The following is a 21,248-nucleotide window of genomic DNA, read 5'->3' on the forward strand; positions in this document are numbered from 1 at the left end:
TCTATTTCTTTTTCTCCCCTCAATCAAACACAACTTAAAAGTAATTTTTTAAATACTACACACTATCGCCATGATGATAAAAAGTAAAATAAAATAAAGAAAACCATAAACTTTATTTTATTCAAAGAGAAACATGAACTTTTAAAGCAATCGATAGATGTTTGTAACTTGTCGTGCATGGTGCCATCATGGTTCGGTGATATCCTTTATTGTAAAGAAACAAACAAGTTTAATTAATGTTATCATATATCAATCAATTTTCTCTCTCCAAATTTTGTAAATCCTATATAATCTTCTTCTTTTATCCAAATCTATTCTAAAAAAATCAGAAAATGTCAATCAAATGTAGATGATAAAACATGAGATCAACTTAGATTAAATTTAAAATTATAATTAAATAATATATATTTTTAGAAATGTTACTAACATTATTTTGAATACACTCTCTTTATTGATTAAAATTTATTAAAATCACAAAATTGTATAGATGATACCTCTTATTTGATGACTCTGTCTTTTAATTGTGTAATTTTTAATAAGTTTAATTCATGAGGAAATGTGTTATTTTTTATTTGAATGTAATAGAATCATTATAACCGATTAAACTTAAATATATATCTTATATCTAGGACTTGAATCAAATATTTGTAATTAAATTAAAATAATTCTAAATCAGTTAATTCACATGCTATGATATAATTAAATCATCTAAATTCTACACTTCATTTTACGATCATATCAAATTATTACTCTTTTCCTAAAATTTTATCAAAATCAAATCACAAACACCCGTATGAATAATTTCTAACCAGAAAAAAGCGGTGAAAAACAAAAACAAAAGTAAAAAATAGAAACTTTATCCCCGTCGTTGTTGTACGTACAAACAGCACACAACACAAGCAAAGTTCGCAAAGGCACTGTTTGGAGTTTGGACCACGAGAATTGTCAATATAAAACTGAGGCCGTTGGATGCGACTGTTTGGGTCGACAGTCACACACGGTTTAGTTTGGATTGTATCATGGCTTTTTATTATTGATTAAATTAATTTCTTTTGTCTTCTAATTTATTTATTTTTGATTAATTTAATTCTTTAGTTTTATTAGATCTTCGATTAAAGTCCTTATTATCAATTTTGACTAACAATGCTAAATGTGGAATCATGTAACAATAATGTGTTATTCTATTTTTTTTACATAGATAAAAATTTAACATTGTCAATCAAAATTTCTGTTAAGATCTAATCAAATGTATTTTATTAAGACGATTTAGATAAACTTAAAAAAAATTATCAATCAGAAAAAAAAGATAAAAATTAAGAAAAATGATATGAATGTTATTTTTTTTAATATTATCAACACCTATTATTTTTTTTATTTCTCTCCCTTTTTTCACATCATATAATTTATAATACTTATATCTTTTTCCGTCTCACTACGTGAAATATAACATCTATACCATATATTATTTTTCAAACTAGGAGGCTTTTCTACCTTTACTGATTTATATTACATTATCTTAAGTACTATTGTTTTTATCGTATTACTATTTTTACTTTTTTGTTGTTTAAAATACAAGTGACTCGGTGTCATATTGGTATCAAAGCTGTTATTTAGTTTTGGATAGACATAATAATAACAGTTTTGTTAACAAACTTTCGATAAAATCTTTTGAGGACTTCTCTTGAAACTTTAGATAGCCTAACAAAAACACAAAATTTGTTGTTTAACAAAATACAAACTTTAGAAAATAAAGTTAACGACATTTTGAATATTCTTAAATCTAAAGAACAACAAATTCGTTTTTCCACAAACAAACTCGATAAAATTACAATGCAGCTTTCTAAACTTGATTTAGGAAAGACAACAAGTCAAATCTCAACCAAATTCGTTTTAGCAAAGCCTAGAAAATGAGGACAATACCTTTTACAGTAACCTCACAAAGAGTTTCAGGACACAATTCTATTACTGAATCTATAAACCAACATCCTGGAATCTTTGATAGATTCTTTAGAAGAACAAACTCCTGAACCAGACAACTGGAACAAATAGTAGGTATAGAATCCAATATTGATATTGGATCAAATTCTAGGATAGACTCTCTGAATCCTAGATAATTATACAATCTAAATTGGTTGGCTTATGATAGAACTAGCTTATACAGATACAGAAGGATTGATGATTTTCATCTCCCTGACGGAAGACACAAGATTATCAAATTAATCTAAAAACAAACCTAATGACAACTCCTTAATACAAATAGAAGATATGTACACCTAGGGTTAATTGTCATAGGCGTCAGGTCTCTAACAAGATCTTTCGTAGGAGCTACAACTTTTGTAGTCCTTTTTGATCAAAGGTTCAGAGATAATAATTCTCAGGCCATAATAGGGATGATAGAAATAGATCTAAACCAAACCGTCTCCCTAATTTATATTGCCCCTAATTACACAATGAATCATAGTGATTTCATACAAAACATAAACCTAGAAGTCCACACAATAGGTTTTAGAAGAAACTTTGAGGGACATAACTTACACTTGGATATTACCTTCACTGGCAGAATAAGTGATCAAATATCCCCTAGATATAGGATAAACACTAATCCATTAGTGACAACCTTTGATGGAATCCAATTTTTGCCACCCGAAATCTTTGATTCCTCCAGAAACCAAAACAATCAATGGCAAACACATATTAAGGCTGGATCTTCTAGGAGTGCAATAACCACTCCTGGATCAGCTATAATAACAAACAAAAGAAATAGTCTTTCAGTAAGATTTACTGATTATGAAGACATACAAAATCCCCCAAGAGAGGAAATGGAACCCTCTAGAATGTTTATGATGAATCTATGACATTGTTCATATTTCGAATCATATATTCCCTATGAGGAACATAAACAAACTGAAACCTCTTCTTTAGAAAAAACTTGCCTTTCCCCAAAACTCCTTAAAGCAGTTGAAAAATGGGAAGAAGACAAGAAGTGTGAAGGACAAAGTTTTATAAATAATGAAATAGATTCCGATGACACTAACGAAGAAAACGAATATGTTTTCAGACAAAGATTATTCTCAATGATAGATAAAGAAAATTCTGATACAGAGAATATTCAAGATTTACTTGAAAAAATCAATTTACATGAATTTTATGAAAAATAAATAAACTTCAAAAATACTTTAGAAATAAACTTTGAGATTGATGAAACAGAATCACTAGTCTCTTTTCCTGAAACTCATAAAGGTCTCATGGCTGATGCTTCTAGCTCAAATTTTACCCCTCAATTTGATTATATTACGGAAGACTACAACATGGGATTTCCCCCATGAAAAAGTTATCACCCCAATAGATTTAACTCTAGGAGATAATATAAAGTCAAAAGGGAAAAGGCTACCTATAGAACCGACATTTAATATGCCATCTCTTTTACTAAACATAGGAAATATTGACCCCCAATTACTTCTGAACTACATAGAACAGTGGACTTCTGCTGTTATAAGAGACTATAGAGTAAACCATGAAAGTCATGTATCCAATAATCAAGATATGATAGCAAGAGCCGAAACATATCTAGGAGATATAGCTAGAGCCTATTGGAAATGTTTCAAACAAACTTTCCCAGAATAAATCAAAACAAACCTAGTAGACCCTGGTCCAAATATCTACAATTTCTGTAGCCTAATACAAAGAATTTTTACAGCCCAATCTATAAATGATGGAAATACCATCAGACAAAAAATTTATCTAGGTAACCTAGAAAGACTCTCTATAAGTTATTTCGGTAAAATAAAAGAATTTACCCAAGATTACCTAATGTATGCCTCTATAGCGGGAGGATTTACAGATAAATCTTTAGAAGGAAAATTATTCTTAAAACTCCCGGGTAAATTAGGATAAAAAAATTAGAGACAGTTGGAATGATGACCAAATTGACCCAGTCATGAATAATCTAACGGTCAAAAGCCAACACATAATGAAAGTGATGGAAGATACATGTACCAACATAGCCATTAACAAACAAATAAAAATAGCTGATTCAGAAATTTGTAAACAGATTTACACTCTTCAACAATACCATAAAGAAATTAGGAGAAAAAGACCTCAGTACAGACCTCCCAATAAACAACCTTCTAGGAAAAAGAATCCAACCCGTAGGTATTCAATTAGAGCCTCTAATTCTAAAAAACCTACAGTTAACAAAGAAAGACATGTTAGGAAACTTAGAGATAATAAAACATATACAAAACAATTAGAATGCTATTCTTGCCACCAACCAGGACATTACTCTAGAGATTGTCCAAACAAAACCAATCTATTTACAAGAGAAGCATAATTGATAAAAAGCTATAGGATGAATCTTATTCCTATAGATGAGACAGTCTCTACTGACTCAGAAATATATTCAATAGTTAGTTGGTCTGACTATACTTCTGAAGAAGAAGAACTCAATAAAGATTATAAAATCTTAAACGAATTCACTAGAAATGAGTATGTGAATCTATACCCAGTGGATGACAAATACAATCAATATGGAGAAATCCTTGAAAATTTGGGATATAGCCTAATGTTCAAAAGAGAATTAAATGATTGTGAACATGAAATACAATTCCACATAGGACCAGATTGTAAGGAATGTCATTTCTGTAAAAGATATCCCCACAAAACGTTAAGAGCTCACATAATTTCCTGATTTTAAGAAGGAAAATGGTTCTAGAAACAAAATTATGAACAATCCGATTTCAACTTTGGAAATCAGATTAAACCAAATGAAAAAACAATAGATTTTCTCTACGAAAATTTGAAAAAAAAATAGAAATCCAAACTTTTCTGAAGAGCATACAAGTGGGCTTATGGCACTACAAAACAAAGATTGCATCCCCATAATTTGCAATAAAAAGAAAAATAAAAGCCTACATATTTTGGTTAAAATAAATTTTCCTAAAATAAATAATTTTGACCAAACCGAAGTAATTTTGCAAGCTTTGGTAGATATTGGTTGTTCTTTTACTTCCATATGCCAAAGTATTGTACCCCAACACAATTGCTTTAAAAGTAATATAATAACTAAAACTAGAACAATGTCTGGAGACATAATAACAAATGATACAGAAACTAGAAATTTCACCATTCAATTATCTACAAACTATGATATTTTCGATAACAAAATCTTTATAAATAAAGTAGATGTTGTAGACTTGCGACCTACCAAAGAAACAATGATTTTAGGACTTGATTTTATCATACATGATAACATATCAGTTACCATTACAAAAGACTACTTATTAATTTCTACAAACTCACAAATGTCACCTATAATAGACGAACTCACATCAGAGTTATGAACAAAGCATGGTGATGCCCCCACTAATGTTAATGTTAGTGATCAATGTCCTTGTGACACACCAGGAAGCAGCAAAATAAAAGAATCAAAAAATTATGGTAGTATAAACGCTCCAGAAACATGTGACACATCCCATGATTCTTATCATGAAAGTATTTTAAAAAGCATAAAAACAGAAATTGAGCTACAATATGAATTATCTATAGCAGAATTTGATTATAATTCTGTCAAAATCATCAAAATTATAACTTTTGATAATATGCAATAGATTATAGGCAAATTAAATAGAACAAATATAATAGGAGAAGACCCTACAAAATATTGGAAAAAAGATCCTGTTATGTGCAAATTAGAAATCATAAACTCAAATCTGATAATTAAAACTAAAGATATTCAGTATGGGAATTTCGAACAAGAAGAATGTAAAAACCATATAAAAACCCTCTTGGATCTAAAAGTTATAGTACCTAGTACTAGTCCTCATAGAAGCCCTGCTTTTATTGTTAATAAACATTCAAAACAAAAAAGAGGGAAAACTAGAATGGTCTATAATTACAAAAGGCTTAATGATAGCACTTACATAGATGGATACAATATTGCTTCTAAAAATGTGTTGATAAATAGGATACAAAAAGTTATATGGTTTTCAAAATTTGATTTAAAATCAGGATTTCACCAAGTAAAGATGCATCCCGATTCAATAAAATGGATTGCCTTTTTCTGTTCAGAAGGATTATTCAAATGGAAAGTAATGTCTTTCGGACTAAAAAATGCACCACAAATTTTTCAAAGAAAAATGGATAATATTTTTGGAAATTACAAAGAATTTAATTGTACATATATATATAATGTACTCGTCTTCTCAAAAACTAAAGAAGAACATTATCTCCATCTCAAACAAGTTCTTCATTTATTTAAAAAATTTGGCCTAATTATCTCAAAGTCAAAAATGGAAATTTGCAAAACTCATATTTCTTTCCTGGGAACAGAAATAGGAAATAGGAAAATAAGGCTTCAGCCTCATATCTCCCAAAAAATTCTTGGTTTCCCAGATAAAATGGAAGACATAAAAACCCTGAGAGCTTTTCTAGACCTACTTAACTATGCAAGAAATTTTATTAAAGACTTAGGGAAATACATAGCTCCTCTTTACAACAAAACATCTTTGATGAAACAGAGAAAATTTAATACAGAGGATGTAAAATTAGTTCAGAAAATTAACAAAATGGTTAATAATTTGTCATATCTTTCTTGACCATTAGATTCTGACTATTTGGTCATAGAATGTGATGGTTGTGAACAAGGATGGAAAACCATCCTAAAGAAAAAGAAAGATAAATATGAAAAAATTCATGATGAAGAAATCTGTAGGTATACTTCAGAAAAATACCACACAAAACTACAGGTATACTCAATTTCTACAAATTACGAAGTAAATGCCATAATAAATGCTTTAGAGGGATTTAAACTCTTCTTGATTAATAAAAGCGAAATTACCATAAGAACCGATTGCGAAGGAATAGTGACTTATGGTAGCCAACAAATAAATACGGATATAAAACCTCACAAAAGATGAGTTTTATTCCAAGAGTATGTTTATCATAACGGAATAAAAATAAATTTTGAACACATAAAAGGAGTTAAGAATGTTGGTGCTGATATTCTTTCTTGTTTTGCAGGGATACAACAAGATGAAGCCTTGTAAGGTCTCTTACCAAAATATAAAACAAAAAATGAAGTTTGGCAATCAGGATTTACCTGTACTTACAAACGAGTTTCACTACCCCGGTAGGGAAGCTATCAACGACAAATTCAATTGCCTTATTGATAATATTTGGAATATTCCAAAACATACAAACAATAATGAGCAATTCATTTGTTCAGTGAAAAAGGCATAATTTGTGCCTTATACAATTTCTGCATAGCAGATAACCAAGGAGTCCCTCTCCTTACAAAAGCCTCTCATTTTGGGAAAGGTTATACAACTTTTGTCCTGTTATCAAGGCCCTATAAAGGTATTTATACCAATTTTAAAGACCTTTCCCTTGTAAAGGAGGGTATTCAAAGCCCAATTTACAAAAGGATTCTATTCAAGGGAAGAAGCAGAAAAAACCCTTGAACTAAATACCACAGATATAAATAAAATAAAAAAGGCCCTTGAACCAAAAAACACGACTATAGTCATAAATGCTGACCAAACCAAGACCAACCACAAAACCTATAAAGACTCAGTCAACCCAAATATCCTCGGACCAATAAATGGCTTGAACATAGACAATTTCAAGAAAATACAAAACTTATTGTTTAAGGTACACAACAATCAAACCCAAATTTCGGGTCTCTGTATAGGCGTGCATGCTTATTTCAACCAAAAATTTTGTATGCACCAACAAAACCCCATTCTGCGAAGACAAAACCAATTGTCCTTGCAAAATAAAATTCCTTTTCAGAAAAGCCATATTAGACCTGGACCAGTTTAAGTCCTTTGGATATGAGGACTTAGCGATTTCCACAAAGAGTCTACTGGATTATGGATGTTTGGAATCAATCTTGATTCCTCCATCAGATAGATTTGAAGGATTTAAGCCCTCAATTAACGAGGCTATTAACCTAATATAGGCAGAAATGATGGATTACATTGCCATCAAAATGATAACCTGCCTGAGCAATTTTTTTGCTCAAAATTACCCCTGCCATGTCATGAAACTCCTACCAGAGGATCATATGCTCAAAATTACCCCTGTCATGTCATGAAACTCCTACCAGAGGATCATAGAAACTTTTTTCCTGTTTGTTCGATGATGAATATGAAAGAGTTGGGATGTACAGGGTAATACACAGTATTAATACAGACTCATGAGGGCACAAATACAAGGATACCAATGGTTCTCAGAATTAGACAAATGAGAGTTTGACCTAATAAGAGAAACTCATGACACACAGCTCTTCCATCCATCATACAATGGGAAGTTCTTCATTCCTTTCCTGGTTAATCACAACAACAAATTGGTTCAATTCTTCCAAGAAGAGAAGAAAGATAAAGAGATTTAAGAAGCTAGTGGATGTCATGGACAACAAACTCCTCCTTTTCCATCCATTGATCTCTCAATGGAAGACTCATCAGACATTTTCTGTTCTGGAAATATCTAAGACGAAGAAGATGTTACTATTACAAAATCAGCAAAGAGTTAAATACAGAAGCATCCTGCCAAAAATATAGTTGTAAATTCAAGGTGGGAATCTTTACTGTTGCAAAGACTCTGACACTAGTGAACAGTAAATGAACAGTAACTTTACCGTTCTTGATTGAAGGGGCCTTTGTCTTTTTCTTTCCGTTTTCTCTATATAAAGGGTCTTCAATTGTAAACACAAGATAGATACTAGGAAGACTAGTGAGAGAAACAGAAAGGAAAAAAGTTTGTAATAGTGTTTTGAGCAATAGTATCCAACTTATTTCGGGATCTTTCCCCTTTCCCCCCTTGATTTTTTCGTCAATCTGTAAGTATAATATCCACCGTATCTGGCTAAATTCTTCGAAGGCACCCTAAAGGGGGCCTTAGTTATCTTCATTTAGAAAATGTGAATATAATTTAGAACCCAAATGTTTACTTTACTTTTGGAATTTTTTTTGCTTTGTTTTTCGAAACCTGAGATTTGTAAGCCTGCAAAGGTGTGTCCTTGATACCTGTTTTTGGAAAGCAATGGAAATCCTTTATGGTTAGACTCGTGCTTGAAGGAAAATAAGATCATCGAAAGACTCAAAGAGTGTGGACTAGTAAGGATCTTTAGTACTCGGCTGGTATCATTATATTTTATATTTTTCTTAAATGAGATAACTTATAGTATCAATTGAGGAGTCTTCTCTATCCATCTAATTTGATATTTTCTTTAGCTTGCTTACTCTTAACTATCTATTTTATTTATACCATATATTATTTTCCAAAAAGTAATTTAACCTTTATTCTTTCTTCTCGTAGACTTTTCACTCTTCCAACGAATCGTTTCCGATAAGGCTAGCATTCTTCAAAACCCGCCCAATCAGAGAACGCCACGTGGAAGTTTCGGATGGCTGTTAAACATGTACGCAAATTAAAACGAAGCATCGCATACCATATCCCTCTGCAACATAAACTCAAACTCAACCGTTCACACACACACTTAGCGTGACACCAAGGACGTCGTCGTTTTAACCCTCGACTTGCCGTAACGTAACTGCAGAACGCAACGACTTGAATGAATGCCATGGTGAGGAAAAAGGAGTGACAAAAAAAGTATTATTACTATAAAAAGCAGTGTCGTATACTGAAAAAACGACAACGAAATGGAGTGCGTTGCGGCGAGGAACTTGGCGGCAATGGCGTTCTGCGTGAGTCCTTTGTCGTCGAGGTTGAGGCTGCGGAGGAAGAAGCTGTGGAGAAGACGAACCGCGTCGTCGTCGTCGTCGTGCGGCGGCCGCGGCGTGCGGTGTCTGAAGGTGGAGGCGAAGGCCGGGAGCGAGAGCTGCGTGGCGACGAAAGAGGACTTCGCCGACGAGGAGGATTACGTGAAGGCCGGTGGCTCCGAACTCGTTTTCGTCCAAATGCAACAGAACAAAGCCATGGAAATGCAATCCAAGCTCGCGGATAAGGTTTTTTTCGGTTCTCTCGCTTCTGTTTCTTGGATTTTGATTCTTGTTACTGTGTGTTGAATGTGGAGCTTCGTTATGATCGGTTTTATGAGGGTTGGATGAATTTTCGTGAAATGCTTTTAAATTTTTTTTGGTTGAAAATTTAGTGGATATTGTTTTAGGCTTTTTTTTTTCGCTGTTAGGTTACTGTGGACTACATTATCAGATATCAATATATACTATCCAAACGGCAATATAAATTTTACAATTATTTTAAATATATGTAGGTTACAATGACCTGTAAGAAGTAAGATTCTTTCTTTTTTAAGGCGATGCAAGATCGTCTTGATATGAATAAAATTTCATAAAACATAAATAGTAAGTATATAATTATAATAATCCGAATTAATAACATACTTTTTGAATATTACTAAAATTAAAAATAAAATATAAATCATTGTAATGATAAATTACTTCCTATTAATTATACAGATTGAAATATTACTATCAATTTCATTTCTTTCTCAAAATCATCTACGGAAAAGACAATTTCCATTTTTAGTTCATCAAGGAACAATGTTTTTATGCTTTTATATTATACTTGTATTGTAGTATTTTTTTTTTAAAAAAAAACTTGAATACTTCACCTATATGTATCGAAGTATCCGAGAGTATTGGTATGGGATAGAAATACATGAAGCAAATTAAGTAGGTCATCTTGAGAAGCTAATAATAAAAAAGTGATTGAGTTTTTTTTTTAATATAAGGAATTGCGTTAGATTTCTTTAGTACATACTGATATTTGAGTTGTGTGGATGAAATTGAGGTGTGATGGGTTTGGCTGTGATGATCTTTTTGTTTGGTGAGAGTGATGCCATTGTTTAGTCGTGTGGATGAAGTTGAGGTGTGGTGAATTTGGCTGTGATGATCTTCGTGTTTGGTGATAGTGAAGCCATTGTTAAGTCTTATAAGAAATGCTAGTAACACACACTGTTTCATTGGCTGAAATTTATTGAAAATGATAAAATTTGGTAGGTCTCATGTCATATTTAATAGCTCTATCTTCTGATTTTATAGTTTTCAGTGAATTTTAACCAATTAAAAAAGAATGTGTTTGAAAAGAGTGTGCTAAAGACTCGGTTCCTAGCCCTCCTTTTAGTGTTATACACATGCACCGGTTTTGATGGTTATGAAGATGCTTAAACTAAATTGTGTTTTTGGATTTATGTTTTCTTACCGAGAACCTGTTGATAACCACTCTTGCAGTTGCCACCTATAGGAGATGATATACTGGATCTAGTTGTGATTGGTTGTGGTCCGGCTGGTCTTGCTCTTGCTGCTGAATCAGCCAAGTTAGGACTGAAAGTTGGGCTTATTGGTCCGGATCTCCCTTTTACAAACAATTATGGTGTGTGGGAGGACGAATTTAAAGGTATCGTTCTTGCTGCATCATTCTACTGATATCATCTTTGTATCCGATATGCTATTTATTTAAAATATTGTCTCGGCCAACCCGAATCAGCCCTAACCCATATGGAATAGGGCCAAAATGCCTCGTGGTCATGTGGGTTAGCGATATTAAGAACAATAAAAAATTAACAACAGACTTGTCTTTAACAAGGGAGGTCGGTTACTTGTATCACTTAACATCAATGGATTAGTCTCCTGATCCAGCTGGTTAGTAAACACCGTATTCTTTGACTCAAAAAAAAAAAAAAAATCAATAGATCCGATCAAAACCAAATTCTCATAAATATAAATATTATTTACAAATAAGATTTCCTATAACATACTGGTTGTTGTTTTATTGGCTTCACATGACTAAAAACCATACAATTTTATTCTCTTCGTGTGGCTATTTTTTTGTGCATGTTCAAACTGCTCTAATAATTTTTGTCATTTTTACACAAAAAGTGTTGTAACAATATCCCTGTTGAAATTATTCTGTATCCCATCCTTTCTTATGCTGCCTCACAACCATATTTTCTCATCCTTTCTTGTTCTTATGCTGCCTCACAACCATATTTGTTTTTTTAATCCTCTGGTACATTGTTTCTGCTAAAGATCGAACTCGGATAGTACCCGAACGATCTAATCTTAACTTCAACACATTAACCACTTGTGTCCAATCATTTGGTTCTTCACCACCTTCTTAACATTTTCATCTTAAATTCCATCTTAAAATTCAACATTCATTACTATAAAATATAACCCGGTGTGTAGTATTATGATAAAGTTTCCCTTTGAGCTTAATTAGTACTTTGTGGTTGCTAATATTCCTTTATGTATTTCTTCCTTTTAACAATCCAATTTGTTATATAAAAAAAAATCCAATTTGTATCTTGTACGTGACATCTTTATTAAATTTCCTATTGTTTTATACTATTGATCCCATATACTTAAACTTAAACTTGTGGGTATGACATCTTCTATTTTTACCTCCAAAGCATTTTTCTTTTGTGTCTTGCTAAAACTTTAATGCATATACTCAAACTTAGAAATTTGTGATATCACATCTATCTAAGAGCTCAAGCTTAGAGCTAACTTTTTATTTTCCCTTGAACCTTCAATTAGAATTATATCATCTGCAAATGACATACATTTAGGGATAATCTTTTGAGCTAACTTTTTTAATAGTAATTTTGTAAACTTAAGTTATAAGTTATATATGTCTAACAAATTTCATTTAGGTGGATAAACTTCACTATCCACTTATATGAAAAGAGAATAGGGTAAATTAGAATTTTGTTCCTCCTAATATTTTAAATTCTTTGATTTTCCTGAATTTTAATTGTAACATTTTGATCCCTTAGTTTGATAAATTGGTAATTTGATCCTCCTGATAGATTATTAACATATAATTTTGATTAGTTGAGTTAATTATAAATTAATTAAAATTATTAATTATTTAAAAATTAATAAAATATTATTAATAATCCTAATTCTCCACTACACTGTGCTCCTCTTCTTGAACGCAAATATCTCTTCCACCTTCATTGTCACATGCAATTACCACATTAGGGTTAATAGTCTTCTATTAAAATTTTCTAAAAGATTAATAATTTTTATTTAATTTATAATTAATTTAATATCTCTAATAATCATAATTATTATTTATTAGTTAATAATCTATTAGAGGAACTAAAATCATAAATTTATAAAACTATAGGATCAAATGTTACAATTAAAAATTAAAATGACCAAAATCATGGATTTAAAGGAACTAAAATTACAATTTAACAAAAAAATAAAAAAAGTAAAATACATTCATAACTAAAATCAACTTCTCCGTATTAACTTGTGGAGAAGTTAAATGAATAAAGCTATAAAAGCTCAATTCATTTTAGTGGAATTTCTAAATGCTTATAAATTCTGATGAGCTGTAAAACTCTGATTTTTTTAGGTTTTCAATTTGAAGTTTTGACATTTTGCCATAAAAAGCAAGATTTTTGTCTTTTTGACAGATGCATACTTGCTTAGTTGATATAATGCATTGATGAACACAATTCATTATAATTTCAGATCTCGGACTTGAAGGTTGCATTGAGCATGTTTGGAAGGATACCATTGTCTATCTCGACAATAAGGACCCCATTTTTATTGGTCGTTCCTATGGACGTGTCAGTCGGCATCTGCTTCATGAGGAGTTGTTAAGAAGGTACAACCGTCTAACTGTTGATGATATATTTACTATCACTGTTAACTTGCTACTTGTAATTTAATTTCCTAATAACAATTATTTTATTTATTTTTGTAGATTTTTGATTCATATTAATTTTCCCTAGGTGTGTCGAGTCAGGTGTCTCGTATCTTAGCTCAAGAGTAGAAAGTGTTATTGAGACGAGTAATGGTCATAGTCATGTTGTCTGTGAATATGACGTTGTAGTGCCCAGCAGGTATGACAACTCACATGCTTCTAAAAGTTTTATCCATTTATCTATTATATATGGAAACTTCTGACATGTTATTATAGGCTTGTTACTGTTGCATCAGGAGCTGCTTCAGGGAAACTGTTGCAATATGAGGTCGGGGGTCCAAAGGTTTCTGTCCAAACAGCTTATGGTGTGGAAGTTGAGGTTGGACGCTGGCTCTATGTTCTGTTTCTAAGTTTAGTTTATAGGTTAATGCTAGTATCGTTAAAAATATCTTGCATATTAACATTAATTGTTGAGAATCCTTTCTCATATTTCGTGATCATGAAGGTCCACATTTGTCCTCTCCTGCATCTTTTTTTATTTTTTAATATGTGACCTAAGAAAATTGCTTGTTTTGTGTAGTTTATATTAGTGAATTGTTTTCATTTCCATTTTTGGTAACAAGCTACTGTTTTCATTTCTTTGACTATTTGGTGTCTATACATTTTCATTAATAACACAGTTTATAAGTATGTTTAAACCAGACCAAAATTGGTGCTTCTTTTTGTGATACCTTTTTAATGCCGTTAAATTAATTAATATAGATCTGTTTAAGCAAATCAATTATTGGAGCTTATTTGCAAAGTGCAAAAGGGCAATATAAAAAATAACAGTAGCATTTTTGGTAACAAATCAAGAGGGACTGTTCCTAGGTCAGGTAGTATTTAAATATTAGTTTGTCTTCTTCCCTCTCTCTAACCATATATCGTGTTTATATTTTTATTAAAAAAAATCTAAATACATATGACGTAATAGTTTGTAATAATGATATTTTTTTTTGTTACAATATCAGGTGGAAAACAATCCTTATGATCCAAATCTGATGGTTTTCATGGATTACAGAGACTACATGAAGCAAAATGTTCAATGTCCAGAAGCAAATTATCCAACATTTCTTTATGCAATGCCCATGTCCCATACAAAAGTGTTCTTTGAGGTTTGCTCCATGTTCTTAAGTTTAGTGTTTTTTACATTACGTGTTACAGTTTTGTTAACAACAACAACAACAACGCCTTATCCCACTAGGTGGGGTCGGCTACATGGATCAACTTCCGCCATAATGTTCTATCAAGTACCATACTTCTATCCAAATCATTAAGTTTGAGATCCTTTTTGATAACCTCTCTTATAGTCTTTTTGGGTCTTCCTCTGCCTCGAATTGTTTGCCTTCTCTCCATCTGGTCTACTCTCCTCACTACAGAGTCTACCGGTCTTCTCTCTACATACCCAAACCACCTAAGTCTATTTTTCACCATCTTCTCTACAATAGGTGCTACTCCAACCCTCTCTCTAATAGCTTCGTTTCTAATTTTATCCTGTCGAGTCTTACCACACATCCACCGCAACATCCTCATCTCCGCTACACCTACTTTATTCTCATGTTGGCTCTTGACCGCCCAACATTCTGTTCCGTACAAAATCGCCGGTCTTACCGCAGTCCGATAAAACTTTCCCTTTAGCTTGATCGGTACCTTTGCATCACATAACACCCCCGATGCTTTTCTCCATTTCATCCATCCTGCTTGAATGCGATGATTCACATCCCCTTCAATTTCTCCATCATCCTGTATTACAGACCCAAGATATTTAAAACCGTGTGACTTGAGGGATAATATGGGTCTCCTATTTTCACCTCTGAGTTAGAAACCCTCCTTCTTTTTGTTGAACTTACATTCGGCATTCTCCGATTTGCTTCTGCTTAGGCGAAAACCATGTGTTTCTAGAGCTCGTCTCCAAGTTTCCAACCTCTCATTCAACTCCTCCCTCAACTCTCCAAGGAGGACTATGTCATCTGCAAAAAGCATGCATCTCGGCGCTATCTCTTGGATTTGTTCCGTGAGGACATCCAGAATTAAGGTAAAAAGGTAGGGGCTAAGGGTTAACCCTTGATGCAAACCAATTGTGATGGGAAAATCGTCTGACTCTCCACCCTGTGTCCTAACACTAGTCGATACCCTATCATACATATCTTGGATAGCTCGAATATATGCAACCCTAACCCCTTTCTTCTCTAGAGCTTTCCACAAAATCTCTCTAGGCACTCTATCATACGTTTTCTCCAAGTCAATAAAAATCAAGTGCAAGTCTTGTTGGTCCATGCGATATTGCTCCATCACCTGCCGTAATAAATAGATCGCTTCCATGGTCGACCTTCCCGGCATGAAACCAAATTGATTCTCAGTAACTTGAGTCTCCTTTCTTAATCTCCGTTCGATCACTCTTTCCCATAATTTCATGGTATGACTCATGAGCTTGATTCCCCTATAATTTGCACAATTTTGTATATCCCCCTTGTTCTTATAGATTGGCACTAACGTGCTTCTCCTCCATTCCTCCGGCATGCGTTTTGACCTCATAATTTCATTAAAGAGTTTGGTGAGCCACTCAAGACCTCTATCTCCAAGAGTTTTCCACACTTCAATAGGTATGTTGTCTGGCCCCACCGCCTTACCGTTACTCATTCTTTTCAACGCTTCCTTTACTTCCTGTTTCTGAATCCGACGATAGTACTTATAGTTTCGGTCCTCTTCTCTTGTGCCTAGATTGCTAGAGTCATATCCATATCCATCATTAAATAAGTTGTGGAAATACGCCTTCCACCTCTCCTTGATATCTTTTTCATGCACTAAGACTTTGCCTTCTTCATCCTTAACACACTTTACTTGATCCAAATCTCTAGTCTTCCTCTCTCTACCCTTAGCAAGCCTATATATAGATCTTTCTCCGTCCCTGGTTCCTAGAGCTTGGTATAGTCCGTCAAAAGCTTGGGCTCTTGCCTCACTCACCGCCTTTTTGGTTTCATTTCTAGCTATCTTATACTTATCCCAAGTTTCAGAATTTCTACACCTAGACCACTCCTTGAAACACTCATTTTTTACTCTAACTTTGCTCTGAACACTTTCATTCCACCACCACGATTCTTTACCCCTAGGTCCAAAACCTCTAGATTCACCCAACGTCTCTTTAGCCACTTTAATAATCTCTTGTTACAGTTCTGTTAACACTTTATGTAAAAATGCCAATTGCAGGAAACCTGTTTAGCATCAAAAGATGCTATGCCTTTTGATTTACTAAAGAAGAAGCTCTTTTCGAGATTAAATACAATGGGGATCAGAATTAAGAAAACTTATGAAGAGGTAAGATATTGGAAATGCTAGGCTTGATTGTGTTGATTTTACAGATATATATAAAAGGAGAACACTTTTGGAGTTGAAATCCTGTTCTTTCCCTTCTTAGTTGTGTTATCCTCTTAGGCTCAGTTTTCAGCTATCCTTTTAGCTTGACATTATAATATTTAAACAATAATATGATATGTACAAGATCTTCTAGTGCATCTAAAGCATCTTTTGTGCCTGAATCTGAATTTTGAGTGCCCAAAAGAAATTTCCTTTCATCAATAAATTTTATGTAGGAATGGTCTTATATCCCAGTTGGTGGATCCCTACCGAACACAGAACAAAAGAACCTTGCATTTGGTGCAGCTGCCAGCATGGTGCATCCAGCTACAGGCATGACTTTATCACATTTTCATTTCATGGATATGCTTAATTTAATTTATTGCCATTCAATATCAGTTTTTATCCACAGGGTACTCCGTTGTGAGATCTTTGTCAGAAGCTCCAAAATATGCTTCAGTAATTGCTACTATTTTGAAAGATGGTCATGCCAAGGACATCATTACTCAAGAAAGAAGAAAGGAGAATCTATCTATGCAAGGTAATCAAGTATAGTCATTATCAAAGCCTTAGATGTAAAAGTTACTCAGTTTCTCTGAAATTGCATAAACTATGCTTATTTTTTTCTTTCCTCAATCAGTTACTGTCTAGCACAAAATTGTAGATTATTTTTATTTTTATGATATAGATTGTATGTATATTACCAAAAAAATTGAGAGCTGACACTCGGACTTGATGACAATGTGAAGCCCTTTTACTTGTATATGCATTTGAATTTTCTTTTCCTTTCAGCTTGGAATACACTTTGGCCTCAAGAACGGAAACGGCAGAGAGCATTCTTTCTTTTTGGATTAGCCCTAATTCTGCAGCTGGACATTGAGGGCATTCGAACATTCTTTCGTACTTTCTTCTGCTTACCTGATTGGTATGGTCTATTTTTTCTCATGTTTTTTATTGATTTCTTGGAATTTGCTTTATAATGTTTTCCAAGTGTAATATGACTAAAAACACATGCTTAATTTTTAAGGAGATCTATATAAACGAAATTCCCTAAGGCCTATATAACCTCTTTGGATCTTCATAAGGATCTAAACTTACGTGTGGACAAGATGGCCCAAAAATATAAGGAAGGTAGCAAAAGAGACTCATGCTGAAATAAGAGATTGTTTGCCTAAGAGGAAAGAATCTTGGTTTTTGACCGCAAATGTGTGCGATAAAGTTAAGGTTAAAAGGAAATGTTATGAAGTGGGGTCTTTAGGTAAGAATGCTGAAAATTGGAGAAAATATAAGGTATCTAAGAAAGAGACCAAGAATGAAGTGAGCTAAGCAAGAGCTAGAACTTTTGTCAGGTTTTAGGTACCAAAGATGGAGAAAAATATTTATAGGCTTGCTAAATGTAGGGAAACAGGGACAAGAGATTTGAATAAAGTGAAATGCATAAAAAATGGAGAAGTTAACTTCTTGGTTACGGAAGAAGATATTAGGAAAAATGGAAGAGTTAATTCCATGTGCTATGTAATTGAGGACATGAATTTGATTTTCACTCTAATAAGCTAAGCGCTAGAGATAGGACCAAAGTTATATATTTCATTGTAGAATTTTCAGGAGCATGTGAAGAGGACAAATAATGACACAGCAGTTAAACGGGATAATATACATAGTGACATATGGAAAGACCTACGAGAGAAAGGCATTAGTTGGCTCACAAAGCTGTTTAACGGTATTATGAGGTCTAAGAGAATGTCCGATGGGTGGAGAAGAAGAACTTTAATCCCTATCTATAAGAACACAAGAGATACACAAAGTTGTGCAAATTATAATGGATTAAGCTCATGAATCATACTACGATATGTGGGAGAGGGTAATTGAGCAGAGATTAAAACAAGACTTATATTACCGAAAATCAATTTTGTTTATTATCTGGGAGGTCGACAATGGAAGCAATATACTTGCTACAATAATTGATGGGGTGATATTTGAGAAATAAAAAAGACTTACGTATGGTTGATTTCGAAAAGATATACAACAGGCTGCCAATGGTGGAAGGCTCTGGAGAAGTGAATCATATATGTTGCCTATATTTGAGCAATCAAGGATATCTATGAGAAGGTTAAGAGTATAAAATATAAAATAACTACAGATTTGGATCAAGAGTCAGTTTTGAGCCCGTTTTTTTCACCTTCGTGTTAGATGTGCTTACTAAGCATATTAAAAGATGGTGTCACGAGGCATGCTTTTTGTGGATGATATGATACAGATACAGACACAGTCCTAGTTGGAGAGTTGAGAGAGAATTAGCGAGAAGTTAGAGATGTGCAGACAAGTTTTGGAAGCACATGAGTTTCAATTAATAAGAGGTAAGGAGAGTGTAATATAAGTTTAGAAGTGAAAATTGAAGACTATGCCTTACCACAAGTCACCCTTGCCGGAGTTGACGTTTTGTTTCAGTGACCAGAATTTGTCGCAAGGATTAAACTTCATTTGAAATAGAGGCTACAAAGTTAAAACATCAGTTTTGCTACTTCATTGGTGATCATTATAGATGATACTAGAATGAAAGCCACATGTTTAACTCATTTAGATAACTCTAATGGGATTAACTGGGAAACATCTTGTAAGATGGATTATGGTTATCCCATCTCAGTTTCTAGCAAAACTTGTATTAATCTACTTGAGATTAGATTTTGCTTTCTCGTATTACAACTTGAAAACCTGATTTCATTGCTTATTGCTTAATCCCCCAACGCCCTCCCTAAACTTTTGGGATAGAAATTGCTTTCTATATCTACTATAGAATTATGGTTAAATGTTTTTTTTCCCTCGCAGGATGTGGCAGGGATTTCTTGGCTCCTCCCTCTCATCTACAGATCTTGTATTATTTGCATTCTACATGTTCATAATAGCACCAAATAACTTAAGAATGGGTCTAGTCAGACATCTACTTTCGGATCCTACTGGTGCAACTATGATAAAGACTTACTTAACGATATAGTACGTTTCTATAACTTATTTATTCCCCACCCTAGGTACCCTGTATTGGGACACGGGTTAGATTACTATAGGAGCCTCAATAGTAGTTCGTAGATTCTTGTATAGACATACATATTTTATTAAAACCAGAGATATGTTCTTATGATTTTTATATCCCATCTGATATTAAAGTGCACTACGTTTATTTATATTTTATACGCTTCTTTTAGCTCTTTCGGTGATAGATTACGTTCTCATCTGTCTTTTTTTTTCCCCTCTGAAGAAGAACAATCATTTCTGGTTTATGAATAGATAATTTGACAATTAACTTTCACAGGGGTGCCTTTACTTCGCTATATACACATCCCAGTATTTATTGTTATGACGAGCATGAACTAATGTGCAAAACAAATTATATCTTCAAATCTAAAACTAAACTTACGATAAGCAAATCGGTCAATTCATGAATCCTTGCTAAGTGCTAACTCCACATCCCCGACCAGAACTTAGCTTTATACCTAAAATAATAATAATCTACTTCTAATAGCTTTAGGAGTTGCAAAATGTCTATGAACAGACTTCGTGATCATGAAGTCGTTACGAAGAAAGCAATGCGTGTCTGAGGCTTTAGCTCACCTGTTCAAGATGAGTCACCCATAGCACACACTATATGAGGGGGATCATCTTCCTCCCTCAGGTATGCAAGTATTTCTACATATTATTACTCTAATCGCGTCCATATAAAGGATTTTGGTCCTATGTGACTTCTCTTATTGGTAAAAGTAGTTTCATAATATTTATTAATTTACTAAAAAAAATGTAAAGCACTCGTAAAAAATGAAAATGAAATTGTTAATGGATATTTAAAAAATTGCAACATATTTATGTTGCAAAATATATTATGTTCATTTTGGGAGACGTCTTTTCCAAGTACATTAAACAGTGAAGTGCTGTAAAATAAATGGTAAGGAAAGCAATCGAGCCTTTAGAAGTTTAGATAAAGAAAATTTTGCACACCATCATTTACGTTGACGTGACACAAGCAACGAAATCTGAAGTTGTACATTGCCGCCAAATTAGGATTTGTTTGGATAAATTTTTATATTTTTATGAGAAGAAAATAAAAAAATAAAATTAATATTTCTATAAGCTAAAATTTATGTATAAGTTAATTTTAACTTAGGGAGAAAATTTATTTCATTTCTTTTTATTTTCTTCTCTTACTAGTGTTTAGGAAGAAGTCT

The 21,248-nt window shown here is 33.0% G+C and overlaps 1 protein-coding gene across 1 annotated transcript; it reads left to right on the plus strand.

Moving 5' to 3' along the window:
* The first annotated feature begins 9,438 nt into the window (after positions 1-9,438).
* LOC100790686 (lycopene epsilon cyclase, chloroplastic) lies at positions 9,439-20,170 on the plus strand. Its single transcript, XM_003533727.5, has 11 exons — positions 9,439-9,965; positions 11,211-11,376; positions 13,467-13,602; positions 13,730-13,840; positions 13,918-14,020; positions 14,652-14,795; positions 16,888-16,995; positions 17,271-17,367; positions 17,447-17,575; positions 17,827-17,959; positions 19,861-20,170. Exons 1-11 carry the CDS (start codon positions 9,660-9,662, stop codon positions 20,024-20,026), a joined length of 1,599 nt encoding a protein of 532 aa, XP_003533775.1. The 5' UTR covers positions 9,439-9,659; the 3' UTR covers positions 20,027-20,170.
* Positions 20,171-21,248: the final 1,078 nt, after the last annotated feature.

Source organism: Glycine max, chromosome 9 (genome assembly GCF_000004515.6).
Source record: "Glycine max cultivar Williams 82 chromosome 9, Glycine_max_v4.0, whole genome shotgun sequence".
Taxonomy (NCBI): Eukaryota; Viridiplantae; Streptophyta; class Magnoliopsida; order Fabales; family Fabaceae; genus Glycine; species Glycine max.

What these genes read in the sequence shown, in the direction of transcription:
- LOC100790686 (XM_003533727.5), top strand. Translation starts at nt 9,660, where the DNA reads ATGGAGTGCGTTGCGGCGAGGAACTTGGCGGCAATGGCGTTCTGCGTG. An exon ending in CATGAGGAGTTGTTAAGAAG is followed by an intron (nt 13,603 to 13,729) that starts GTACAACCGTCT and finishes AATTTTCCCTAG; the next exon opens with GTGTGTCGAGTCAGGTGTCT. An exon ending in CTTATGGTGTGGAAGTTGAG is followed by an intron (nt 14,021 to 14,651) that starts GTTGGACGCTGG and finishes TTACAATATCAG; the next exon opens with GTGGAAAACAATCCTTATGA.